This window comes from Dermacentor andersoni, chromosome 6 (genome assembly GCF_023375885.2).
Source record: "Dermacentor andersoni chromosome 6, qqDerAnde1_hic_scaffold, whole genome shotgun sequence".
Taxonomy (NCBI): domain Eukaryota; kingdom Metazoa; phylum Arthropoda; class Arachnida; order Ixodida; family Ixodidae; genus Dermacentor; species Dermacentor andersoni.
In genome coordinates this window covers 178,930,359-178,955,835 of record NC_092819.1, presented here as the reverse complement: position 1 = coordinate 178,955,835, position 25,477 = coordinate 178,930,359, and the positions used below count along the sequence as shown (strand labels likewise).

Below are 25,477 nucleotides of genomic sequence, written 5' to 3'. Positions count from 1 at the left end.
AACAGAAAACCAGGAATCATCAAAAAGAAACAGAGAAACTGAGCGAAACTGAGAGACAGTGAATTGGATACAAAGAATGGAAACAAAAAAAGACCATGGAGATTTACAAGAATGGGATGGAAGAAATTAGGAGGGAAAATCTCTACGATAACACGAACGGCAGCGCCCTTCGTGTTATCGTGGTGAAGCAAGCAATTGCAAATCTTGAAAATCATGGTTTCATGTGATGTCCGAGAGCATTTCGAGGCAAAAAAGAATAAAGTGTGTGTAACACGCAGGTTGCCCTTCTTGTCTCAGTTGATCGCCTAAAAGCAAAAACATACAAAAGCAAAAATTCGCAACAAGATAAGGCATGTGTATCCTGCAGCAAAACTCTGGAGATCACTCTGCACACCTCAATGGAATGTGAAGGTATTCACCTAGTGAGACCCGTAGGTATAATGTACACCTTGCTGAAGCGCTTGGACTTAAATTTGACAGAAGCGTCAACTGTTTAGCAGTCAACATAAGCAAGAGATGTTTAGTGTAGTGGTGGAAAAAAAAGCAGGGAAGAGATTGATAGGATCAGATCCATTACAAACAAGTAGCGGTACAAGGTAGAAAGAGAAGTTTTGAGGGAGAGAAAAAAACAGTATGGAAATGTATACAAAAATGCTGGTATGAAAAGCATGTATAACATACCCGATTAACTCAAGCGGACTAGGTGACTATTTTTCACTGTCCTGTTTCAAAGGGGATGCCAATAGATCATTATCATCATCATAAACTAGAGCTGTTTAGTTGGAGACGGTTCGGATCACAACTATCTCAAAACAGAAATTGGCTCAATGCTTTCTTTGTCAACTGTAAAATTAGCCCTGACAAAAGTTAGCAAATTGCATCATTCCACTGTGATAAATGTTGATGGTAACTGTGAATAACTTTGGAGACATTTCAGGTGTCTTAACATTTTTCATGCATGTGAAACTCTGAAAGAAGCAAACTGACAAAGGACCGCCAACTATGCAACAAGAGCTCGCACAATGCACCAAAGCCGTGTCCCACCTTGACAAGCTGTTTGTATTTGGAGCCATCGTGGCTGACGCATGTAATAACCTTGGGCTTGTTGATGCCTCCGCACAGTTGATACTCGGCTGAAAACCTCAGGATTCCTGGCAGGTTGCAATATGAGGCACTATGGTCCACCTGGAAATTGTATTTTGTCAATCAGCCTAATGCCAGAATTTCAAAGTTTCAGTCAGCAGAGAAAGTCCCAAACTGTAGTTGAACAAAAACACTTATCTTGGTAGCAGCACAAAAATGAGAGCTTAGGATACAAAAGGCTTTCCATTAACTGGCCCCGTTTATTTCAGTGTTTTGGCTGATTTGATCCTCATCGAAGATCCAAGCCAGTGCCAATACATTTCAATTGGCCAAGATGTTCATTATCTGATAACCAAATTGGCTTTCGCTGGATATTTCAAACTTGACTAGTCAGTGTCGATGTGCCTGATGCGAATTATGACCCCAACAGCATCGACTTTTGGGGGCACTAGGAAAAGAGGATATGGCAAAGGCACGCTACGTCCCACAGGAAAATGTAGTCTTTCAAACAGGCCTTGACAAAGCTGCATCTCACAGTGATTACCGTTACTTACCTAAGTTCAACACACTCTTCACTAAAAGAATTGGTCTGCATTAAATTACCTGCATGTCCAAAACTGGACTGGCAACATTGGAAAGTAGCCTACTATCACCAAGATCACCACTGCATCACCAGATGGTGACAGAACAAGTTTCATAGGGACCATAGCACTTAAGTGATGCAGGCAAGGGATGGGATGTGCACCAGGAAATGTGCAACATTCTATAGTTGATATTCCCTTGACATTCTACAGGCACTTCTAGGTTGCGCAAAATTTTAAAATGCATAAAATTAGGAGTAGCAAGAACACTGCGAAGGTTACTACGCACCAACCTCTGTCTGATACCAAAGAATTCTTGAACAACCCATCTTACTGTTCTGATATTTTAAAAGAATGTATAAATTATCAGAATTGTTTAAGTGTGTGTAAGACGAAGGTTGCCCTTCTTGTCTCAGAAAGCGTGCTGAGAAGACTAACGCTGAGTATCATGTGCAAATGTAGTGACAGAAATGTAATTGTGCCTTATATGCATGGTGTCTGAGATAGATTTAAGAAAGTGGTGGGCAAGGTACAAGTACAGTTCTGCTCTCCAAACACTGTCAAGAGTTTGTAAGGCTACAGATATTGGTGGTGGAACAGCCATTTCACCTTTCGGCGCAAGTCCTGTCAGAGGCATAGAGGCCGATTTGGTGCAGCAGCAAGTACTTTTGCTGCAGGGTCAAACGCACGTATGCTTATATGCAAATTTTGACTGATATAGTTGATATGTTGTGCACATAGGTTCGTACGAGGCTTACCTTGTGAGAATGGTCTCAAAAGGATGTGACATCCCCTTCACACCGTGACACATAAAAGGCGCTGTGGCCCCCCGTTCGTCGACTCTTCAATACGGTGGGCAGAAGGCACCACAGAGAGATCGTCAACAAACGGGGGCAAGACAGATCGAGTATGCACGCCTACACTGGGGACGTATTCTGCGACGATCCACTTCGGCAATATTATCGCCTTGGCCATGCCTTGGCCATCAGGCGCATGCTGATTGGCTGGTTGCGCAAAATCAGATGACGTGATTGTCTCGCTGAGCACTATGTCATCCGATTTTGCTCAACCAGCCAATCAGCGCACGCCTGATGGCCAAGACGACACCGTAGCCGAAAGTGGTCATTGCAAAACACATCCCCTGAACACGACATCATGCAATACACTCATGTCATGCCATGCATATTAGGCAGTTTTCAAACAAAGAAATAGCCTCAGCGCCACTGTGCATGTGTGAAATGCAAAGAAAGTTTTACGTTTGTATTTCACTGACATAGCGCAGCGACTCAAACTCAACCCAAAATATCTTTCCGTTAACAAACGCGGCAGCACCCATCGAAGTGGCCGCTGTCGCTGTGTACCACATTCGACCTCAGTCCTCGTAAATCTGCGACTTTCAAATGCGATAAACAGTGTTGTAGGTTCTCACTTTCTCTTGTTTGGTTCAATAAAGCATGGCACAACATAACAAAGTTGAGCAAACAAATATTTTTGCACCGTCATGATTTTTGTATTAAAAGAGTTGTTGCATCTTTCCTCCATCAGCATGCGGTGGCCGCAGCCACAAGCAAACCTGCGATCTCGAGCTCAGCAGTGCAGGGCCATAGCCACTGTACAGGCTACCCCGACGGGTCACAAACTTCGAGGCGCACCGATAGCTAAGCTGCAAGTGAGAAATTATGCTGAGAAAATTGGTCGCAATATCTGGTCCTGGAAAATAAGTTCGAGAACACATATAAAACGAGACTATAGAACACACTTAGGTCAGCAACGAATACTCACACGGTTCTCTCTTCCTGTTTTCTTTCTCAATGGCCCCCATGTGTTCAAGCTGAGCGCTTATACATAATGCCAAAATTAACAACCTGGCTCGTATCCACGCGAGGAGTAAAACTGGTGGTGCTCTCATAAATCATAATCTATTCACCAACTCAGACATGCAGAAGCTGACATGTGCTTGCCAATGCCATTCTAACAATTCACCACATGCGATTCTAATAAAAGTGGCTGTTTTACAAAACCCTGCTATCACCCATAAACATAAACTTTAATCCTAGAATGTGGCATCCCTCTTCGACAAACTCTGTGGTACCGTGCGGGTTCGATGAACACCGAAATAAGGCACCAGCGAGATGGAACAGCGGCACTGCATTGTACGTTCGTCAGACGAAAATGGGGGAATGTCGAGCCGGATGACTCAGAGGGTCCCCTGCTTGCTCCTACGATGATGATTACAGCGTGCTGTTGGTTTTGATTTCGGTTTTGCTGGCTGTGAAGAATCGACGAGAGGAGGGTTTCGTTTGTACGCATGATTTGGCACAGGCTCATCATAATTTTCCGCTAAAATGCCATTTTCGTGCAGGATGGAGCAAAGGACCACTCTCAGTGCAGTTTGGCGCAATCGGCACAGCTGTTCCACCACTGACATATGCTTGCAAAGACACATCGAGGGTGTGTGAGGAAGCCTCCTTTTGTGCCTTGTGCACAAGGTTGGGTTTATCGCATTCTTTTCTATTATGGTAAAATGTACATAGGGCAAATGGCAAGATGCTTAAACAGATTAAGGGAGCATAAGCAAAAGTTGAACAGATAAGGGGATGGGCATCTATGAGTCAGTGCACTGTGATGATTGTGGATGTGAATCACTGCATAAGGAATGTCAAGTGTACAGAAACGTGGAGAAATTTAAGCGGAAAATTGTGGATCACAACAGTAGCTGTGTCATCTGTAGTAGCTCTGAGGAAATCACCCTGCAGGACTGCACGTGCAGTGATTTGTACTTTGTTTCCATTTGCTGTTGCTTTGCCAAATATAAAAGGGACACCTCTGAAAAATACAAATCACTTCAAAGTTAGTGTACATCCTGTCGTTGTTTCTTGTCTGTGTTGCTGAAGTGCTATGGTCCCGATAAATGCATCAAACCAACTAGCCCAAAAGTCAGTACTAGCCTAACAAGTTTAGTTTCTGTGTAGGTTGAAAACGATGATGACACACTGCTTTCATTACAAAAACACATTATTCAAAAGCGTAGACATGTTAAAGTCACAGCAACAAAGTCATGTCACATGTTTTCACTGTGTCTGAGTCTTGCGACACATGACGAACTGGTGAAGTGGTTTGTCTAAGCATGCGCCATTATCCTGTTTATACATTTATTTATGTTATCCTCAATGACTGAAGCAGGCATTAGTGGTACATTTAGAACCACAAGTGGTAAATCCACATATGAACAGCAGATTATAATATTTTATTTATGGGATTCTATGTGCCAAAAACAATGATCTGATTATGAGGCAAGCTGTTGTGGGGGGCTCCGGAATAATATATACCACCTGGGGTTCTCTCATGTGCACCTAAATCTAAGTACATGGGTGTTTTCACATTTCACCCCCTATCTAAATGCTGCCGCCGTGGCCGGGATTTGATCCCATGACCTTGTGCTTAGCAGCCCAACACAGATTATAATACGTCTACAACACTTACAAAGACAAGAAGCAAAACAAAACAACATTCACGCAGGTGCATGCATTTTTATTTTCTACTGAGAAAATTAGGCAAGTCTTTCTTTAGGTGACCCGAACTAACCTCACGTTTAAAAGGAATGCACAGTTCCAGTTTTATGAGCAAAGGTTGTAGTGTATAATATATATGGTACACCATGCATTTATATTTATATTTTGTGACTATAAAAGAAGGGACTATGAATTGCAGAAAACCTGAACAAAATGCATAAGCCATTAAAAGAAATTTAGATCATTATCGTAAGAAATTGAGTACATTTCTTGCCAGTTTTATCTAGTACAACTTTCATTAAAATTTCATGACGGTAGCATAAGAACACCTTAAAAGGAATGCTGACCTCTCATCTTTCAGCACATTGCAGATTATGTGGATGCGGATCTTTCTTCAAAGAAACTGACACCATCATCATCATCAAGCACAAAGACAGGAGGGCTTGTGAACTCACTGAAGCTTTCCACGTAGAAAGGTTGCGCCACGATTGTGTATCGGAGTGATCTGTCGCTGTTGGGAAACGCACTTGCTCAGTGACTATTTGCACATGACCTGGCTGCGCACACAGGTAGTTGCTTTTTTTATTTCGTGTTTTTTTTTCTTCAATCATTTCATTCAATCAATTTCAGTGGCTAGACAGCGCTTGTCCTGTGTGCTTCTACCTCTGTGTCTTCCATTGTTTTCGCGCTGGTTAATAAACGTGCATTCTTTACCACTCGCCCATCTTTCAATCTTACTGGTATCATTAAGTTACGAATTGTAGCCCAATATCTTTATAGGAATTCCTTTTATATAACTTTACACAGAGGATGCAAAGAATATCGACTTCTTCCTTCCTCCGTGAGTTGCCCCTGTTGTGCACTAATTAGCGCCTATTAGAATACATTATGTTTATTATAATATTGCTAGCTATTCTCATTTTCTCACATATTCAAGACAATATTTTTGTTTTTTATTTGTACAGCTGCCTTTTGGCAGCCAGGGCAGGAGTGGTTAACAACGAAGTAATAGCGTTACATTAGGCACAGGTACGTACATTTCAGAGCAAAAGAGCAAAAAAAGAAAGAAAGAAGAATACAAAGAGCAATGAGCATAAAGAGCGCAAGAAGGTTTTCGAGCACAAAGTCAATATAAATTTCAAATAAAATCCGAAAACATGACAAAAAGGAAAGAGTATATGACAGCTGCCCATTACACAGAAAGATGGGACATAAATTAGTGGACAACGAGTGTACTGGAAACAACGAGTGGACAACAAGTGTACAGACAGGAGTAAGACCACACAGTGTGTGCCGTTTGTATGACACAAAGAAAATAGATGTAGCTAATCTGATGGATTACACATGGTCAAGAAGGGCAGCTAAAGATGATCCAACGCTATCTAAATTTCTTACTTCTTGCGGCAGTGAATTCCACTCCGCGATAGTTCGTGGGAAAAATGAAAAGCGGTATGCCAAAGTTCGTAATTGTGGTATTAGAATACTCTGTTCATGCTTATATCTCATGTGTCTTCATTTGTTTACAGCATGTATTCATCAAATTTCAGTTTTGCCTGATTGTTCATAATGTTATACATAATTTTTAATCTATGCAATTTACGGTGAGAGTCGAGTGTTGGAATGCCTGATCGAATTCCGAGTTCAGTAATAGATGTACTTCGGTTATAGAATAATTGCACTAAGGAGCAGTATAGCATGTAAAATTATGCCAGCAAAGCTGCTTTCTCTCGAATAAAAAAATACTTCCACAAAACAAACCATAACTGCATGTTGTGTGAGGCAGCAATTATTGCTTGCCTCACAAAACAACCTGAATACCTTTCTCTCTAAACATTGCAGTAGACTGCTAAACAGTAAACAAACACACTGGCATTATTGTATGCTGCTTTCAAGCAGAAAAATTTTCAAAAGAGCTTGTTTAGTAGCAAATTTTTCCTGTGTTGTAACAAGCTACTGCTATATATATTTCCATAAGTATATATGAAGTATTTCGCGAATTACGGTCCTCACATATTTCACTGCTAGACATGACACTGCTTCCAGATGCAATATTACCTTTCTTTTTGATGCTACTAAACTTTAAGGAGGTGCTTTATGACATAAACCATATGATATATGAGCTGATATGATACACCATGCAATAATGTTTGTTCATTACTATGTTATGCTGCAAAAATGACCAGTTAGGCTTGCTCTAAAGTTGCTATCGGGAATAGTAACCCCCAACTTTAGAAGGTTCATTAATTGTTCATGTCAAAGAAAGAGTAGCACAGTGCATTTGAGTTGCAAAAATTTGGCTTCAACTTATGACGATCCTTGACATGTACGACAGGCTTGACCAAAGCAGAGTACATTGTGATAAAAAAAAGGAAATTATGAAGCAGCCACCAGTGTTGCTGTAATGATGTGACTTCATACTAAAGGACACAGGTTTTTGCAAAAAGGGTTTGAAGAACGAACTGGGGTGGGTAAGCAGCTGGCCCTGAGGAACTCCAGACAAGAGTAGAGGACATGACAAAATAGACTGGTTTTGTCATTGCAACAAGGTATGGTTAGTGAGAAAGTTCCACAACCAAGCAAATACTACATTACAATCAAAATTCAATTTCTGCAGTAGTAACAGTAAAAGGTCATGCAGTACTTTCTCAAAGGCTTTGGAAAAATTGAATACGCAGCTACCGTGGATCCCCCTTAAAAATCCTGTGGAGAGAATGTCTAAAAGCAGGCAAGCGGAGTTTCACATGAGTATTCTTTGCGGAACTTGTGGGTAACCACGGAAAAATTAGTTAGGTGAACCGCAATTTGTGATGATAAAATGGGTGAACAACAAGAAAGAGAACCATTGGGCCCCATTTTTGTTATTCACAATCAACAGAAAATTATGCAAAGATGTGGGTTTGGTGTGCACTTGCTCATCCAATTTTCTTAACGTCATCATTCCTACATTTCAGTTAAATATTAAAATTAACTTCCTCTATGCTTTCCTTGATTGCAAGAGTGGTTGGTTGTGACCAACCACTCTTTTCTGAGTGGTTGGTCACCACTCTGTTTTCTGAGACTGCTGAAGAATCCTAGACAAAATTATTTGTAAATGCTTAGAGCTTGAGGAATTCTTCAGGAATTAGCTTTATCAATGCTACAAATGAGCATAAATAATTTTAGTAACACAAAGAGGCTCAATCACTATGGATTAGGAAATACATGATTATTAAAAAGACGCTTACAAGAACTCACAGTATTCTAGAAAAATGCAATGAAAAAGTCAGTGAATGTAAAAAACACACTGCCCCTGCTCTAGCTGATAACAAAAAGCCAGCATGTCACTTTATAGTTGGTACAGTTTTGCCAAAGCCGTTCACTAGTTTCCAAAACCGACATGGGTTGGTGCTAAGCAGCAAAGTTGGCAGTGCATTTTTCTTGAAATTTGTTGGTGACAGTGGATCGCATAGAGGATGGCGTGGCCCATGGATATAAAAAGAGCTGTCTGAGGGTGACGACAATGAACATTGAGTGAAAAATTTGCATTCATTTCAATGAACGTATACTCGGTGAAAGTTTCATGTTTTTCTGATAAGCCAGAACAAGATGCATGCTACACTTTTCTCGTAGTAAAATGAGGTGTAATATTTCACTGCACATTATTTTCTGGGCAGCAGCAGCGTATTTTTATGCCTGCAGACAAGGACCTCTCCCAGCGATCTCCTATTACCCTGTCTGGCGCTAGCTGATTCAAACTTGCCGCTGCAAATTTTCTGATTTTATCACCTCACTTAATTTTATGCCATCCTCAACTGCACTTCCCTTCCCTTAAAAACCATTCTGTAACTCTAATGGTCCCCCAGTTATCTGTTCTATGCATTACATGGCCTGCCCAGCTCAATTTTTTCTGTTAACGTCAGATAGAATATCAGCTATCCTTGTTTGCTCTCTGATCCACACCGCTCTCTTCCTTCTTTTTTAACATTACGCCTAACATTTTTCATTCCATCACTCTGTGCAGTCCCTAATTTGTTCTCAAGCCTCTTTGTTAACCTCCAAGTTTCTTCCCCATATGTTAACACCGGTAGAATGCAATAATTGTACACTTTTCTTTTCAGGTTTTGGAATAGCATGAAGCCCAGAAAGAATGTGATATCTCTAACAAATTTCGATGAAGCTATATGCAGAAAAGACAGTTGACATGTATTAAACGAAGTGCTCGCAATATTTTTTTCAGAGTGCCCTGTTGTTGTACTGCCACCACTTCACGATTGGAGATTTTCTCCCACGGATCGTGTAATCATTTATTTTTCAGGCATTGCCAAGTTAATTTGCAGATTGTAAAGAACTCAAAGACTGTAAAAAATACCGAAGCGTATTCCTATCTTCCCGTCACACCTTTTCCCGCGATCACTGCAGCGCTCTGAAATTCCAGACGATTGGGAAGTGGGAAAGGTGGTTCCCGTTTTTAGATCTGGTAACCCCCAGTCACTTCTCAATTACAGACCTATTTCATTAACGAGCATCCCCCGTAAACTTCTGGAACACATCATCTATAGTCGTGTTGCGTCCTTTTTGAAATGCAACTGTTTTTGAGCGAATCACAGCACTGCTTTCGTGAGTACAATTCCTGTGATACACAGCTTCTATCGTTTACCAGAGAATCACTTTTAGACAAAGGCTCAGTTATTGACTGCATCTTTCAAGACTTTGCCAATGCGTCTGATAAACTAAACCACCAATAACTTGTTTACAAATTGAGCATTCTAAATATTCACCCTAACATCTTAAAATGTACTGAGTGTTCTTTGACTAATTGCGTACAATACGTAACCACCAATGACTGTGACTTGAATTCTTGCAAAGTAAAATCTTGCTTTCCGCAATGGTCTGTTTTGGGCCCTCTGCTTTTCCTAATAACGTATAAATGACCTTCCTGACACAGTATAAGTTTATTTGCTGACAACTGTGTTGTTTACTGTGAAATAACTAACGTTTATGACTCTCAAAAGTAATAACTGTAAGAACATGACATTCTCTCACAATTCTAATCCTGCTGAATTTCTTGCCTATGAAATCGATGGCACATTACTGGAGCATGTAACGTCCTAACATAACCGATGACCTTTCATGGCACACTCACATCACTCTTGTTATTATATCATTAACAATGCTAACGGTGCACTAGGATAGTTATGCCACAATTTTCCTCAAGCACCAGGCCGTTTAAAATTATTACTATATCAAACACTAATTATATCTAAAATTGAGTATGCGTCTGCTATCTGGGATTCGGGCTAACGCAACCACAATAGAGTCTGTTCAGAATAATTTCTTTATTTTATCAAACAGTCTCCCACGCTGCCAGTGTTTCCCTGGTGAAATCTCATCTCGGCCTTCCAAGAAAAAGTTCACGTTTTTGTCTCTTTTATTAAATTTTTTTCTTGAACCATATTTTTGTCATCCCACACCAGTATAAAGTTGCCATTCCTTTTTGCTATGCTAATCTGTTTCATGATTCATCTTCACCCAAACCTAGTTGAGAATGGAGCCACCTTTCCAGTGCCATCGCCAGCTCTGAAGGCGCAGTCATTTAAGGCCGCTGTTGTTGAAAACTTCCCAGAATAGCCTGCGCTGCTTTTTATTAGTTTAATAATTTTTCTATTTTACATGTACAATAACCTTGCCTAAAGTATTGTCATTCAAGGCCTCTGGTATTGACCACTGTTAGTATAACCTACTCTATTAATTATTAGTTACTTTATTTTGAAATATAAAAATATTGTTGTTTAAATTATTGATATTTTATGAACACAATGTACCCACCCACCCCCTCTGTAATGCCTTCTGGCCCTGAGGGCTTTGCAATAAATAAAATGACAGTGGTAAGCTCCCAGTCAGGATTTGATAATGATTGCCTTATACACTCCAACCCATCTTTATTCTTCTGTAAATTTTCTTCTCATGGTCAGGGTCGCCTGTGAATAATTGACCTAGATAAATATACTCCTGCATAGTCTCTAGAGGCTGACTGGCAATCATGAATTCCTGTTCCCTTGCCAGGCTTTACCTTTACCTTTGTCTTCTGCATATTAATCTTTAACCCTACTCTTACACTTTTTCGGCTATTTGGTGCCACTGATGAATTGAGAATCAGCGCAATTTTCGGAGCAGCAAAATGTTAATTTTTGAGCATTTCGGAGCAAATAAATGCCAACAGATCGGCATGTCCTAGCCTATCTTGAACACATAAAATTGACAAGCATTATTTTAGAAAGTATTTGCTCGCTGTAAAACAATGCTGCTCTGCTTCAGAAAAAAAAAAAAAATGGAAACATAAATTTGAATATTCCTTCAATTTAAATGAAGAAAACAGGCCTGTTCCCACAGCATGCTGTGATTAGCTTATTTAAATATGAGTGAAGCCGTTCATACGTTGCCTTTTACATCTTATGAATTTCTTATTGACAGCTGCCATCTTAGCCATGTTTTCAGCAAGGCTAGAGCTAGCAACATCCAGAAATACCTGGCAAGACTCAATGTCATCAATGCCTGTCCAAGCCAGGCCAGCCTTGATGAGCCCCTGGTAACACTCGAACATTGCTTTAGAAGACACCAACGGTCTGATTTTTCTCGTAAAGCTGAAGCCTCTCCTCAACAAATGGCCGATTCACAACTGGCGCTGACTGATTATTCGGACACCAACAACTCAGATAAGTGCAGTTATTCGGATTACTCGGCGCTGTGTGTGTCCGTGTGTGTCTTCTTTTGTCCGGTCTTTTAATCGCGCTACCGTACACCCCTTGAAGAATTGCATGTAAAGGGCCGCAAGCTTTTCAAGCATAATACCTCATCCACATTTGATTAAATTCACTGTTATTCCATCTACTCCTGTTGCTTTTTCTCAGGACATGTCTTGCAAGGCGAATCTAGCTTCATCGCTAGTTACATAAGGTGATAAGTTATCTGTATCTTGTTCATCACTACTTTGAATGAAGGTTGCACGGCTGCTCTGGGTACTGTACAGGTCAGCATATAATTCTTCTGCTGCTTTCGCTATATCATTAAAATTGCTGATGACATTACACTGCTTATCTTTCACTGCATACATCTTGCCTTGTCCTATACCAAGTTTTCTTCTCACTGATTTCAAGCTATGGCCCTATATTACTGCTTCCTCAGTTTTTTTCCAACATTATAATATCAAATATCCCTTACTTTCTTATTCGTTTTGACAGTTCAGCGAATTCTATCTGATTTCTTGAGTTAGGCACTTTCATGTTTTGTCATTTCCTTGTTAGGTCCATTGTTACTTGGGAGAGCTTATCCATTATTTGAACACCAGCCCTAAGGCTATTTGGGTGAGAAAGCCAAGTGTGACTCACTATCGTGATACACATGATAGTGAGTCAAGTGTTTCTTTGACACTGTTCGGACCAAGTCCTTAACATGCCACCTTGTTGGGCCAGTGCATATCTCGGATTGACTCGAGTCCTCTGCATTCTCAAATGATAGAATCGGGCATATACTGCAAAATTAAACAGCAGTGTGTTGGTAAAATCTTTTATCTTTTCTTTTAATTTGGCCTGCCGGACAACTTGATCAATTCCAATGGTCCTATCGAGGACAAATCAATGAAACCCGGTTGCATTCAGATTGCACCTGCGCATAGCTACAGTAATCTGAACTTTAACTGAACAACGGCTATCAAAGAGATTGGCCTCCCAGATAACAGAACAACTCTGGATGTGCATGTTGAACTCTCTGCTCTGAAACAAAGAAAAACAAGAGGAAAACTTGGAGTGGTTTAGTGATTGTGAGCGTTATTCATCTGCCAGAGAAAGTGACATCTGTTCTTCAGAAAGGACCTAAGTTTGTTTTAGAACCAAAGGTGCCGCCGCATGAACTGATCGTAGTCAATCATTGAATTGCTGGTAAGGCCGACGCAGAAGAGCAAGAAAGGTGAGGGAGTTGACTGCCTTCTGGTTACCCGAAGCCTACATGGCATACGGAACTGTCAGCCGGAGGCATTGTCTAATTCTTTAGGAATAATAGCCCAACACTTCTTCAAGCTGATAAGGAGGGTAGGTTGGTTGTTATGTCGGACGATAACTTCTTGGAAAGAGCAGCTCAGGCGATTGAAAAGAATTTCTCACCCATTCCAGTAAAGGTGCTCTGTCCCATTGTCCTCTCATGTGTGCTTTGTGTTATTTTTTGGCGCAGTAAAAATAGGAACAACTGCTCACCAAGAAAATCAAGAAGTACATGTTACTGGGCTAGTAGGTTCATAATGCTATATAGACCATAAATATGATCGCTGTCATATTCGCGATCATATTTATGGCCTACTCACTGAGACAAGTTTACCGTTTTGCAAACATTTCCAAGACTGACTGTTGGTCGTCCATCATGTTGACTGGATAACTTATCCATTTCCACAAGGACGAACCCTCATCTGCGTCCAATTTCTTGTGTTAGACTTCCAGTCAAGCAAAATTTCACATCACAAAGCGCTTGGGGATACCATGCTCACCTCAACATTTTGTGTCAGCACAGGTATACGGTCCATCGGGCCCAACTTGAGCAGTGGTGTGTCTCTGGGAAGTCGCACTGCAGCTGGTAGGGGGGAAGAAAAGACATGCCATGGTGTCACTCTTTCCGATGACCTGACACATCACATTCATGCTGCACCTGCTCAGAACGAAACTTCATCTGCCATGTGGGAGCCACGACAATCTGACCTTGTTCAAGGTCATGCTAGCAGATTCATCCCCTCTTCATGTCTATATACCAGTGTTTCATTAGTAGGAGCTGAATCAGGCCCATTGTGTTTTGCATATAGTCACTGCAACGTAAACATGTCTTTATTTCACAAGTCATCTTCTGAATTGCAAAGCATGTCAGCTCATTCCTCTGCCCAGCAAACAAGGACAAAAGCAGGCTCTCCTTTTGTACCTTGTCACAAGGTAACAGAATGAACAAGTGTATTCCAGGGACCTGACATACTTTTTGGATTATAGGTCGCATCCCCACTTTTGCGAGTTTCGAAGAAAAAAATTTGTACATAAGTCGTAGCAATTATGAGACGCACCTATTTTAATTAACTCGGTCGGCATAATGAATTGATGCATGCATGTACACTTGTCATCAAATGCCCAACTTGGCCATTTTAGGGCACTAAATTTTCCATAAGCAAGATTTTTATAACGTGCAAAATTCTACGAGAAAGAAATCTTCAACCAACACTTCTCTTACACGCAGTAAACCAATATTTATTGCATCTTACTCGAAGCCTCGTCCTCCGATGCATTGTCAATAACTTCAGCCACTTCAGCTGGCAGCATGGCTGGGTAACCATTGTCAACCTCTGAACAACTTTTACGCTATGGCTTTGCTGCTGCAGCGCAGCATCTGCTCAAGACATTCAAGCAAAAGATCACAACACGCCTGGACACATTTATACAAAATGTAAAATGGCAACCACAGGCACTGTGGCTTCTCCTGCAGGTAACCTAACCAATGAAAACAGGACTTGTATGTTTTTGTAAAGAAGTTGACACTTTTACAAGACTTAACGAGTCTGTGAATATTCTTGCTCTGTCAAGTTTTAATTTCTTGATGTGTTTTACCGCGGGCAGTACTGCATAGACACTTCAGCCCCTTTTGAAAGCAATGGCTGCTGCTTCAGAAGCTTAAGAAAGAACTGTACTGAAGGCAGTGGGCGTGGTGCTGGTGCAAGACAAGAAGACGATGAGGAGTTCTTGCTTCCAGTTACGATATAGCGACGATATGTTTAGGCCTAGCGCTACAACCTAGAACTAGTGCTGCTAGGCGAACACCCCCGTTGTATTTAGTGGAGCTGCTGGGTATTTCTTCGACATCCTGGAACTCCGCAGTCGAACGCTACCACCAGCTGGTGCAATGGATGAACCGGGACCGTCCCAGGCTGCTGCTCCCGTGCCCCCCGCCATCGTCTGTTCTGGCATCATCCGGCAGCACGACCCGGCTAAATTTAGCGGCGCAGACGACCACAATGTGGAAGACTGGCTCGCCGAATATGACCGCGTAAACGCCTATAACAAGTGGAACGACCGGGCCAAGCTCACAAATGTCATCTTTTACTTGACCGACGTGGCAAACCTATGGTTCCGCAATCATGAAGCCGATTTTACCACCTGGTCGGCTTTCACGACAACTTTGGCAGAGGTCTTCGGCCGTCCCGCCGTTCGCCGGCTTCGCGCTGAGCAACGCTTGCGTGGTTGAGTTCAACGCCAGGAGGAGACCTTCACCAGTTACATTGAAGACGTGCTCTCGCTATGCAAGCGCGTCAACTCATCTATGGACGACGCTGACAAGATCAAGCACGTCATGAAAGGCATCGATGACCATGCCTTTCAGATGCTCGTCGCGAAGAGTCCGCGGACGATTGCCGAGGTCGTACAGCTTTGTCAGCACTACGACGAGCTGCGCAAGCAGCGTGCATCAACACGCGCTGCTCAGCAGGACACCGCGGATCTATTTCCGTTGGATTTCGGCCGCGACGCTGCCGACATCTCTGCTTTAATGCCGGAGATAATGCAGTTCATCCGCCAGGAAGTCGCACGCCAACTCTTTCTGGCGAACAGCACACCTGAGCCGTCGACAAACTTGGCTCCTTTGCTTCGCCACGTCATTCAGACGCAAGTTGCCGCGGCGCTGCCATCTGCCCCTCCTCCGCAGCCTGCAGCTGGACCGCTAACGGACGCTGACGTTGTTGCCCGGCCTTACGCTCCTCCGGGTCCTGATGCCTACCGGGCCACTGGCACCTTCCATGTGCCACCGCCACCTTCACGCCCAATTGTTGTCCCTTACTCGGCCACTGGAGCCCCTATCGCAACCCGTGGCGTACACCTGACAATAGACCAATATGCTATTTCTGCCATTTTCCGGGCCACGTAGCACGATTCTGCCGCCGTTGCAGCCCCCGTTTACCTGACAGTTTACCTGCCTCAAGCTACAGGCCTACTCGACTTCCGCGTCAGGACCCATCTAACCTTCCTCCTGACTCATCTTACAGTCACCTCCCTTTCGATGCACGCCAGTCACCTTCCCCACGTCACCAATCCATTTCCCCGATGGTTCGCCGACCCAGCCCAGCCCGAGAGGAAAACTAACAGTCATAGTTCCAGAGGCAAGAACTGCGTTTACGTCGAACCTAACCCGGCGAACGAAATTGAACTGTCAGTAGACGGCGTCACCGTACACGCACTTATCGACACCGGAGCCGCCGTTTCTATTATTAGTGAGAAGCTTTGCTGCAATTTGAACAAAGTGACCATTCCCCTTACCTCTCTTTCTCTGCGTACGGCAACCTCACATCGCATTCAGCCTTCAGCGTCGTGCAAAGCCCGGGTTGTCATCCAAAGCGTTATGTATGTTATAGAATTTGTCGTCCTATCTCGTTCCTCACACGATGTTATTCTTGGATGAAATTTCCTTCTGTCAATCAAGCTTTTATTGACTGCGCTCGTGCCGAACTTACGTTATCAGTGCCGTCCTTCGACCCTGACGACCATTCTTCTCCTAAAGTTGTTGCCGCCTCTTGACATCGATATCGGACCTTTCTCCGCCGCTCTCGTTCCTGTGTCATGTAACTCTGCTGCGAACTCATCTGTACTGTTTACACCGTCGGCCACTTGTGCACGCCGTTGGAACTTCTTGGTTCCGTTTGCTGTCATCACTTTTTGCGACGGTTCTGCTTCCCTCTACGTGTGCAATCCGTCCGCCTGCCCATCATCCCTACTCCGCGGCGAGTGCCTGGGTACCGCTGAAGCTTTCGATAGCGTTCTCCCAGCCACCATGTTTGGTGATACGGCATCACTTCCGATTTGTTCTGTCACTCCTCCCACCGTGACTGATGCCACTGTAGACGTCATCGCTCGTGACGTCGACGCAGAACTCACACCTGCGCAGCACACAGAAATCATCAAGCTCCTCCAACGTTTTTGTTCCTCATTTGACATTGACCAACCATCTTTGGGCCGAGCGTCCGCAGTCATTTACCGTATCGACACCGGTCAACAAACACCATTGCGCCAGCGTCCGTATCGTGTGTCAGCTGCTGAACGCCGTATCATCAACCAGCACGTTGACGACATGCTGGAGCAAGGCATCATCCAGCCCTCTAACAAGTCCCTGGGCAGCTCCGGTTGTCCTCGTTAAAAAAATAAGATGGCTCCATTCGGTTCTGCGTCGACTATCGCCACCTTAACCGGATAACGCGCAAATATGTCTATCCTCTGCCGTGCATCAACAATGCCTAGGACTGTCTGCAGGGAGCTGAATTCTTTTCCTCGCTGGATTTGGCTCCGGGTACTGGCAAGTGCCAATGGCAGAGGCCGATCGCGAAAAGACAGCCTTCGTAACGCCTGATGGGCTATATGAGTTTACTGTGATGCCGTTCAGCCTCTGCAACGGGCCTGCCACTTTCGAGCGAATTATGGACACCATTCTTCGAGGGCTGAAGTGGAAAACGTGCCTCTGTTATTTAGATGACATTGTGGTTTTTTCCACCGACTTTGCGTCACACCTAAGCCGCCTGGAGCAAGTACTGGTGTGCCTCTCCACTGCAGGACTGCAACTAAATTTGAAGAAATGCCACTTCGGCGCTCGCACGCTTACTATTCTCGGCCATGTAGTTTCAAAAGACGGTATCCTCCCGGACCCCACAAAACTTAGCGCCATATCCGAGTTCCCTAAACCAACCACCATGAAAGAGCTTTGTAGCTTCATCAGCCTGTGCTCATATTTCCGACGCTTCGTCTGTAATTTTGCCTCTATCATCGCCCCCTTGACACAGCTTCTCACCGGCAGTTCTGACCTCTCAGCCTGGTCCCCGGCATGCGACGACGCATTCCAAGAACTGCGACGCATTCTCACCTCGCCTCCAGTACTGCGACACTTCGATCCCTCTGCTCCAACTGAGATCCATACAGACGCTAGTGGTGTCGGGCTCGGCGCTGTTCTTGCACAACGCAAGGATGGCTTCGAAGAGTACGTCGTCGCGTATGCCAGCCATACCCTTACCAAAGCCGAGGCGAACTACTCGGTTACTGAGAAAGAATGTCTGGCCATCATTTGGGCTATCGGCAAATTTCATTCTTATGTGTATGGGCGTCCATTTGACATCGTGACCGACCATCATGCCCTATGCTGGTTATCTTCACTAAAAGATCCAACTGGTCGGCTTGCCCGTTGGGCATTGCGCCTACAAGAGTACGACATCTGCGTTGTTTATCGCTCCAGCCGAAAGCATTCAGACGCAGATGCTCTATCCCGGTCACCCCTGCCCTCTGGTCCTGTCCACTCATCTATTTCCACCTGCTGTGCCTTCGCCCTCAACATTGCCGACATGCCATCAGAGCAGCGCAAGGACCCATGGATCTCTTCGCTTATTGACTTCCTGTCTAGCCAGTCGCCAGCACCGATCTCTCTGACGCTTCGCCGCCAAGCCACGCACTTCATCATTCGGGATGACCTGCTGTACCGCCGCAACTACACTTCGAGCAGCCGCATGTGGCTGCTTGTTATACCCCGACACCTCTGCTCCGACATCTGCGCCACGTTCCACGATGACCCACAATGCGGCCACGCTGGTGTATTAAAGACATACTCTCGCCTCCAGCTTCGATACTACTGGCGCGGTATGTACCGTTTCGTTCGCCAGTATGGCCAGTCACGCCACATATGCCAATGACGCAAGACGCCACCTCAACATTCCACCGGTCCCTTACAACCTTTACCATGTCCCGCGCGTGCTTTTGACTGCGTCGGCATTGACCTATACGGTCCGCCTCCCAACGCTCTAAGCGGCAACCTCTGGGTAATTGTTGCTATTGACCACCTCCCGCGGTACGCTGAAACTTCAGCCTTAGCATCTGCCACAGCAAAAGACGTCGCCAGTTTTATCCTACAAAACCTGATTTTACGCCACGGAGCACCTCGAGAATTACTGAGCGACCGCGGTCGCGCTTTCCTCTCTGATGTCCTTTCAGCATTGCTAAAGGAGTGTTGAATCATTCACTGCACTACCACAGCATATTATCCTCAAACTAATGGGATGACAGAACGTTTCAACCGTACCCTTGGTGACATGTTGGCCATGTATGCTTCATCTGACCACTCGAATTGGGATTGCATTCTACCTTTCATCACCTATGCTTACAATACCGCCACGCAAAGCACCACTGGGTTCTCCCCTTTCTTTCTCCTTTACGGGCACGAACCTTCATCCACTATCGACACGATTCTACCTTACCGGCCAGATGCTTCGGAGTAGACGACTGTTTCTAGAGCGGCTGCTTACGCTGAAGAATGTCGCCAGCTCGCTTGTTCGTTCACATCCCAGGACCAGTGTCGCCACAAGCTTCGCCACGATTCATCCACTACGGCTACGTGCTTTGCGCCTGGCTCGCTGGTCTGGTTGTGGGTGCCCTCTACTCCTCCAGGCCTTTCCTCCAAGCTGCTCTTCAAGTACCACGGTCCTTATCGGGTACTGAAACAAACCTCCGCGGTCAACTACCTCATCGAGCCAATCGAAACGCCTTCCGACTAGCGTCGTCGGGGCCAGGAAATTGTCCACGTCTCCAGGCTCAAGCAGTGCCATGACCCCCCTGTGTTCTCCTATCCTTAGGTAGCCAGGATGGCTACTCTTTCGGTGGTGAGTGATTGTACTGAAGGCACTGGGCAGTGGGCATGGTGCTGGTGTGCTGGTGCAAGAGAAGAAGATGACGAGGAGTGCTTGCTTCCAGTTACGATATAGCGATGACCTGTTTAGGCCTAGCGCTACAACCTATATTAACTAGTGCCGCTAGGCGAACACCCCCGTTGCAGAACGTACAAAGCTGGCAGATGTTGGGGCAATGGAACATAGGAAACTCGAAGTCATGCCATATGTGTATAAAGTGAGCCACAACTTCAAAAAGGTTGCGGCTTAACAGGGAGTAAGTTCAGTGTTTTCTGCTCCTTGCAAGCTTGCGGGTCTGTGCTGGCGCATTTCTCGAGGCAGTGCAAGGAACCAGGTTTGCACAACGCAGCAGGAAAACCGTTTCATGGCATGTGTCGCATAGGTGGTGTATAAGTTCCCTCTCACATGCAAGAGAGTTTACATAGGCCAAACCGGTCGATGTATTAATGACTGGCTGCTTGAGCACCATTCCTCCCTGGGGTCCAACGACTGTGCAAACTTGCCTTGCCATTGCAATGAATGTGGCTGTTACCCATTGTTCAGCAATGTGACGATTCTTGGTAGAGGCAAGGGCAAAGAAGAGCGCGAGAAATTTTGGAAGCGTACTACATCAGGTTATTAGGTGACAACAGCATTAGTACAACCTCGGTGTGCTTACTTGAAAAAGAATTTGCTTCTTTAGGTCGATCACGATAGATGTGATCTTTTGTCTTTTCAATGCTCTGTGATTATTGATGCTGCTGTTGTGTATGCTCTGCTGACCTTGCTGGGACTATGCCATTTCTAATAAAGCTTAGTTGATAGTCCAGTCATTGTGGTGTGAACATCTATTCTTGTCCTTTGTCTTTTGTGACTGGTTTTTTTCATCCAACTATGTACCAACTGGCCCGGATGTCAACCCCTCTGCAGAACACACCGCGCACAAAGCTGCAAGCCATCAGCTTACCTAGACTGAGCGCCCAAAGCAGGTCGCTTTCAAGATAAAGCCCATGCGACCGAAGTTTAACACCCCCTCCTTCTCTCCCCAGTGTCATGAGCACAACGGAAGCCGGCGCGTTTCTACCCCCTTCCTCCTTTGTGCACACGAGATTGAGTCGCCATTGTTGGCTTGCCATTACACGCTTTCACTCGCACACACAGCAAACGGCGTGTGGGCACGATGTTATCACGAGATGAATACGGTATGTCCATATCGTAAACAAAACCTATAGCAACTGCCAGAAACCCAATGCGCCTCTGCCTACCTTCTTCCTCCATGATGCTTCGCCTCATTTCTGCTTCCCCACTTCGCTCAAAGTCACCTAGCCTTTCCTCTAAGTTGCGTTGCTTTGTTGCTTGCTCAGTGTATTCGTTCATACTTTCACTAAGTTTGGAGCCTGCACCGGTGACCTGTGAGGTGGCAGATGCATGCTTGAACTCCCCAGTGAACTTTTTCCAGCAGCACTAAGGTACAGAAAGATTTTTAAGATCGTTAGGTGAGATGACATCGTTTGTAGCGGCTCGTCGATTTGCACAGAAGCACCAAACATCCATCATGGCCTGGATGAAACCAAGCAAGAGTACTGTGATGTGTTAGGATGGTCACGTTGCAAGCAAAGCGTGTGACGCGAGGAAGATGGAGGAGACGGTGCATGAAGAGCAATCACACGACAATTATATTACACGGCACGTAAACACGAAAAATATCTTAAACTTGACCAACACATACAAGGTTGTTTGTGAACAGGAAAAATGTAGTCTCACGACGTTGCGGTTGAAGTTCGGAGTGTGGTGAGATGTAGAGTCCTTGAGGTGGAACACTCGCTCGTATAGGGATGACCGGCGTGGAAGAGCATGGGGCCGGAACAGGTGGACACATCCCCCAGCTCCGTAGTCGGGAACAGGCCACTTCGAAGTCTCATGCAAGAAGACGGCCCCAGGCGCTCGTTTTGATGACGGATGCCCAGTCACCCGAACCTCGCGCGTAGAAGCGGGTTCCAAGATGTCAGCAGGCTGACCTGGGGCCTCGAGCAAGGCGACGACCTGAGGCGCTCCTCGTCTCGATGACGGACGCTCGGTCTCCCGAACCTCGCACGTAGATGCGGGTTTGAGGCTGCAGTAGGCCACTCCGAGGTCTCGTGCCGTACAACAACCCGAGGCAATCCTTGTCCCGAAGAGAGACGCCCGGTCAAGTGAACCTCACTGGTAGATGTGGGTTCCATAGGCCTGGCGGCCCTAGTCGTGCCGGCGTTTCAACAATCTCCGTTGCGCGAGCCCCCTTCTCATTCGCTGCATGAGCCTCCCTGGTCTTTCTTTTCCTCTTGTTGAGGACGGCCGCAATGTCGTCTGCTCTTGCGCTCGGTACTTTTGTGTGTACTTCTTCACAATCACCCCCTACTTAAGAAAGTTCCTTCGCTCAAAGAACTTGAGGGTACTCGCTATCTGCTGGTCCACCGTAGCACACACGCACCACAAGAGTATTACTGCTGCACCACAGTTCCGAGCACCGCACACTCGGTACGTTTGAGTACACATAAATATTACCACAGTGCTACAGTTCCGAGCACTGCACACTCGGTATGTAAGAGTACACATAAAAATTACAACACTAGAGTTTCGAGCACCGCACACTCGGCATGATGACTACATTAACAAGACACAACATACAATAGAGGGCGAAAAAAAAAATCCACATACCTAACATGCCAGCAAATGTTGTTCGACATTGAAGTAACACCGGTTTGAAATTCGTGCTTTTGAAATACCATGTTTCCGCAGACACACTCTTTATGTGCTTGGCAACCGGCTCATATAGTCTGTGTCCACATTCTCGCTGCCTTTAATATACTCAACTGAGAAGTCATACTCCATAGTATGAGGCCCCAACGTAAAACACGGCTGTTGATGTGCTTGGCCGACTTCATGTAAACAAGGGGCTTATGGTCGCTCTGTAATATGAACGTGCGTCCAAACAAGTAGATGTGGAACTTTTGGATGGCCCACGTAAGAGCTAGGGCTTCTCGCTCAACTGTTGAATATGCAATTTCTCGTGGTTGAAGTCGGCGGCTTGCATATGACACCGGGTGCAGAATTCCTTCCCGGCGCTGCATAAGTATGGCACCTATACTTGTTGATGATGCGTTGGTGTGGAGTACGAAAGGTTTGAAAATATCTGGTGCTCTCAATATAGGGGGTGTAGACGGGAGGATCTTGAGTTCATCAAAGGCTTTCTGTTCCCATTCTCCCCAAATTACTTTACTAGGGCCTCTTTTCTTGGTCAGTTCAGTGAGCAGGTAAGTTAATTCGGAATAATTGTGGACGAAGCCTCGGTAATATCCCGTAAGTCCGAGAAACGATCGCACTTCTTTTTTCGTCTGACGCTTTGCAGCCTGTATTTTGTCTAGTGTTTCGACCTGCGGTTGCATGACACCGTTTCCAACAAGGTGGCTGAGGAATTTCACTGATCTTTGACCAATTTCACTTTTTGTTGGACGAATTGTCAACCCAGATTCTCTCCCTAGTTGTAGAAATGACTCAAGTGTACCCACGTGTTCGTCCCACGTTTCAGTGGCAATGAGCACATCATCGAAGTAGTAGTAAATATGTGGTATGTCTGCTACCACATTTCTCATGCGGCGGTTGAAAAGAGCTGGTGCGGTTTTAATGCCAAACGGCATGAAGCCGAACTGATATAGGCCTGATGCTGTAGCAGAAGCTGTCATTGGTTTAGACTTTTCATCCATGGGCACCTGCCAGCAACCCTTAGAAAAGCCAAACTTTGAAAAATACTGTGCGCTCCCTAGTCTCCCAAAGATAATATCCACCCGAGGTATAGGCTCATTGTCATCGACCAGTATCTTGTTGAGTTGCCTGAAATCAATGCATAGACGCATTGTCCCGTCTCTTTTCTTCACGATAACTATAGTTGATTGGTAGGCGGACTCAGATGATTCTATGATGCCTTGTCGTAGCATTTCTCCAATTTCTTTTTGTATCGCTTCTTGGGTAGCAAATGGTATTGGATAGGGCCGCATGTTTACGGGTGTATTCGTGGTAAGTTTCAGCTTACACAGGATGAGGTGTGTCTTGCCGGGAACCTCGGTGAATACATTCTTGTATATGCTCAGTAGACCCATGACTTGAGCGCGCTGGTCAGGAGAGAGCGATTCCGATAGACTCACGTCGGCCACCGATTCTTTTCCTTGAAACGGTACACATGGTAGATCGTCATTTTCGGTATCATCAGTCTGACAAGCAGCTGACGCTTCCGGTAATATAGGTGGCAGTCCCTCATACTTTTTCAGTAGATTTATATGGAACAGTGCCATCCTGGTCCCGAGGTCAATAACGTAATCGACGTCATTTCTCCTCTCAAGTACACTGAATAGCCCTTTCCCCGTAAGAATCAATTTGTTGTTGTCCGAAGGCAGCAGTAGCAAAACCTTGTCTCCAACAGCTAAATGACATAGTCTGGCCTTCCGGTCGTAGTGTTTTTTCTGTAAAAGTTTTGCTTTTTGAAGCTCCTCCTTGGCCAAACGACAAGTGTCTTCAAGACGCTTCCGTAGCTCAACTACATACCTGTATGAAGTTTTTGAATCATCATCAATATGATCACCTGTCCATAATTCTTTCAATATCGCCATGGGTCCTCTGACATAACGGCCATACAACAAGTCGAAGGGTGAAAAACCAAGGCTTGACTGAGGGACTTCGCGATAAGCAAAAAGCAATGGTGCCAAGTACCGGTCCCATTTTTTTGGGGCTATCTTGACACATTCGTCTTATCATTTGTTTAAGGGTGCCGTTGAACCTCTCTACAAGGCCATTTGCCATCAGATGATATGGAGTTGTTGGCAACTGCGTAAAAGAGAGAAGACGGCTTAGCTCCTTCATCAGGCGTGACGAGAATGATGTGCCTCTGTCACTGATTATCTCCTGTGGGACTCCCACACGAGAGAGCATCTCTAGAAGTGCCTCAGCTATTTTTTCTGTTTCAATGCTAGGCAGTGCCACAGCATCAGGATACCGCGTTGCCATATCGACCATTGTAAGAACGTACTTATTTCCTTTCTCTGACATGGGAGATAATGGTCCCACGATGTCAATGGCAACTCTCTTAAACGGGGTATCAATGACGGGAGCGTTTCCCAATGGTACTCGGCCTATTAAATGTTTGGGAAAAGTCCTCTGGCATGTATCGCACGATTTAACAAATCGGGTGATGTCTGATTGGAATCCAGGCCAGTAGAACTCTTCACTCACACGGTCTGTGGTTCACTTTATTCCTTGATGTCCTGCAAGGATCCCTTCGTGAGTCATTTTCATCACAAAATGACGAAGGCTTCTGGGCACGACAAGCTGTTCCATTTGTTTCTTTGACCGCAGTGTGTATTTTCGGTAAAGAATTCCCTCCTTTACAAAGAATTGGACGTCAGCGAATCTCGTCTTCATTTCTTTGTCCACTACTTCAAAGCATTTATGTAGACTGCTGTCCTCCCTTTGCCTGGTTCTCAAGTCAATTGGGCTGATGTCTAGGGGGTTTATAGCCGGTACACGTAACGAATGAGAACTTGACCTTGTCTGTCTGGTTGTCGCTGCCACTTCCGACTTGTCCCTGG

General features: G+C 44.9%; 1 protein-coding gene across 1 annotated transcript in view; it reads right to left on the bottom strand.

The window, feature by feature from the left end:
- tefu (Serine/threonine-protein kinase tefu) overlaps positions 1–25,477 on the bottom strand; it is a 297,846-nt gene that overhangs the window by 119,639 nt on the left and 152,730 nt on the right. The window contains exons 17-18 of the mRNA XM_050172366.2: positions 13,689–13,771; positions 1,045–1,185 (exon numbers count right to left, since the gene is read on the bottom strand). Coding sequence (XP_050028323.1) covers positions 1,045–1,185; positions 13,689–13,771 — 224 coding nt within the window. The remainder of the gene's footprint in view (positions 1–1,044; positions 1,186–13,688; positions 13,772–25,477) is intronic.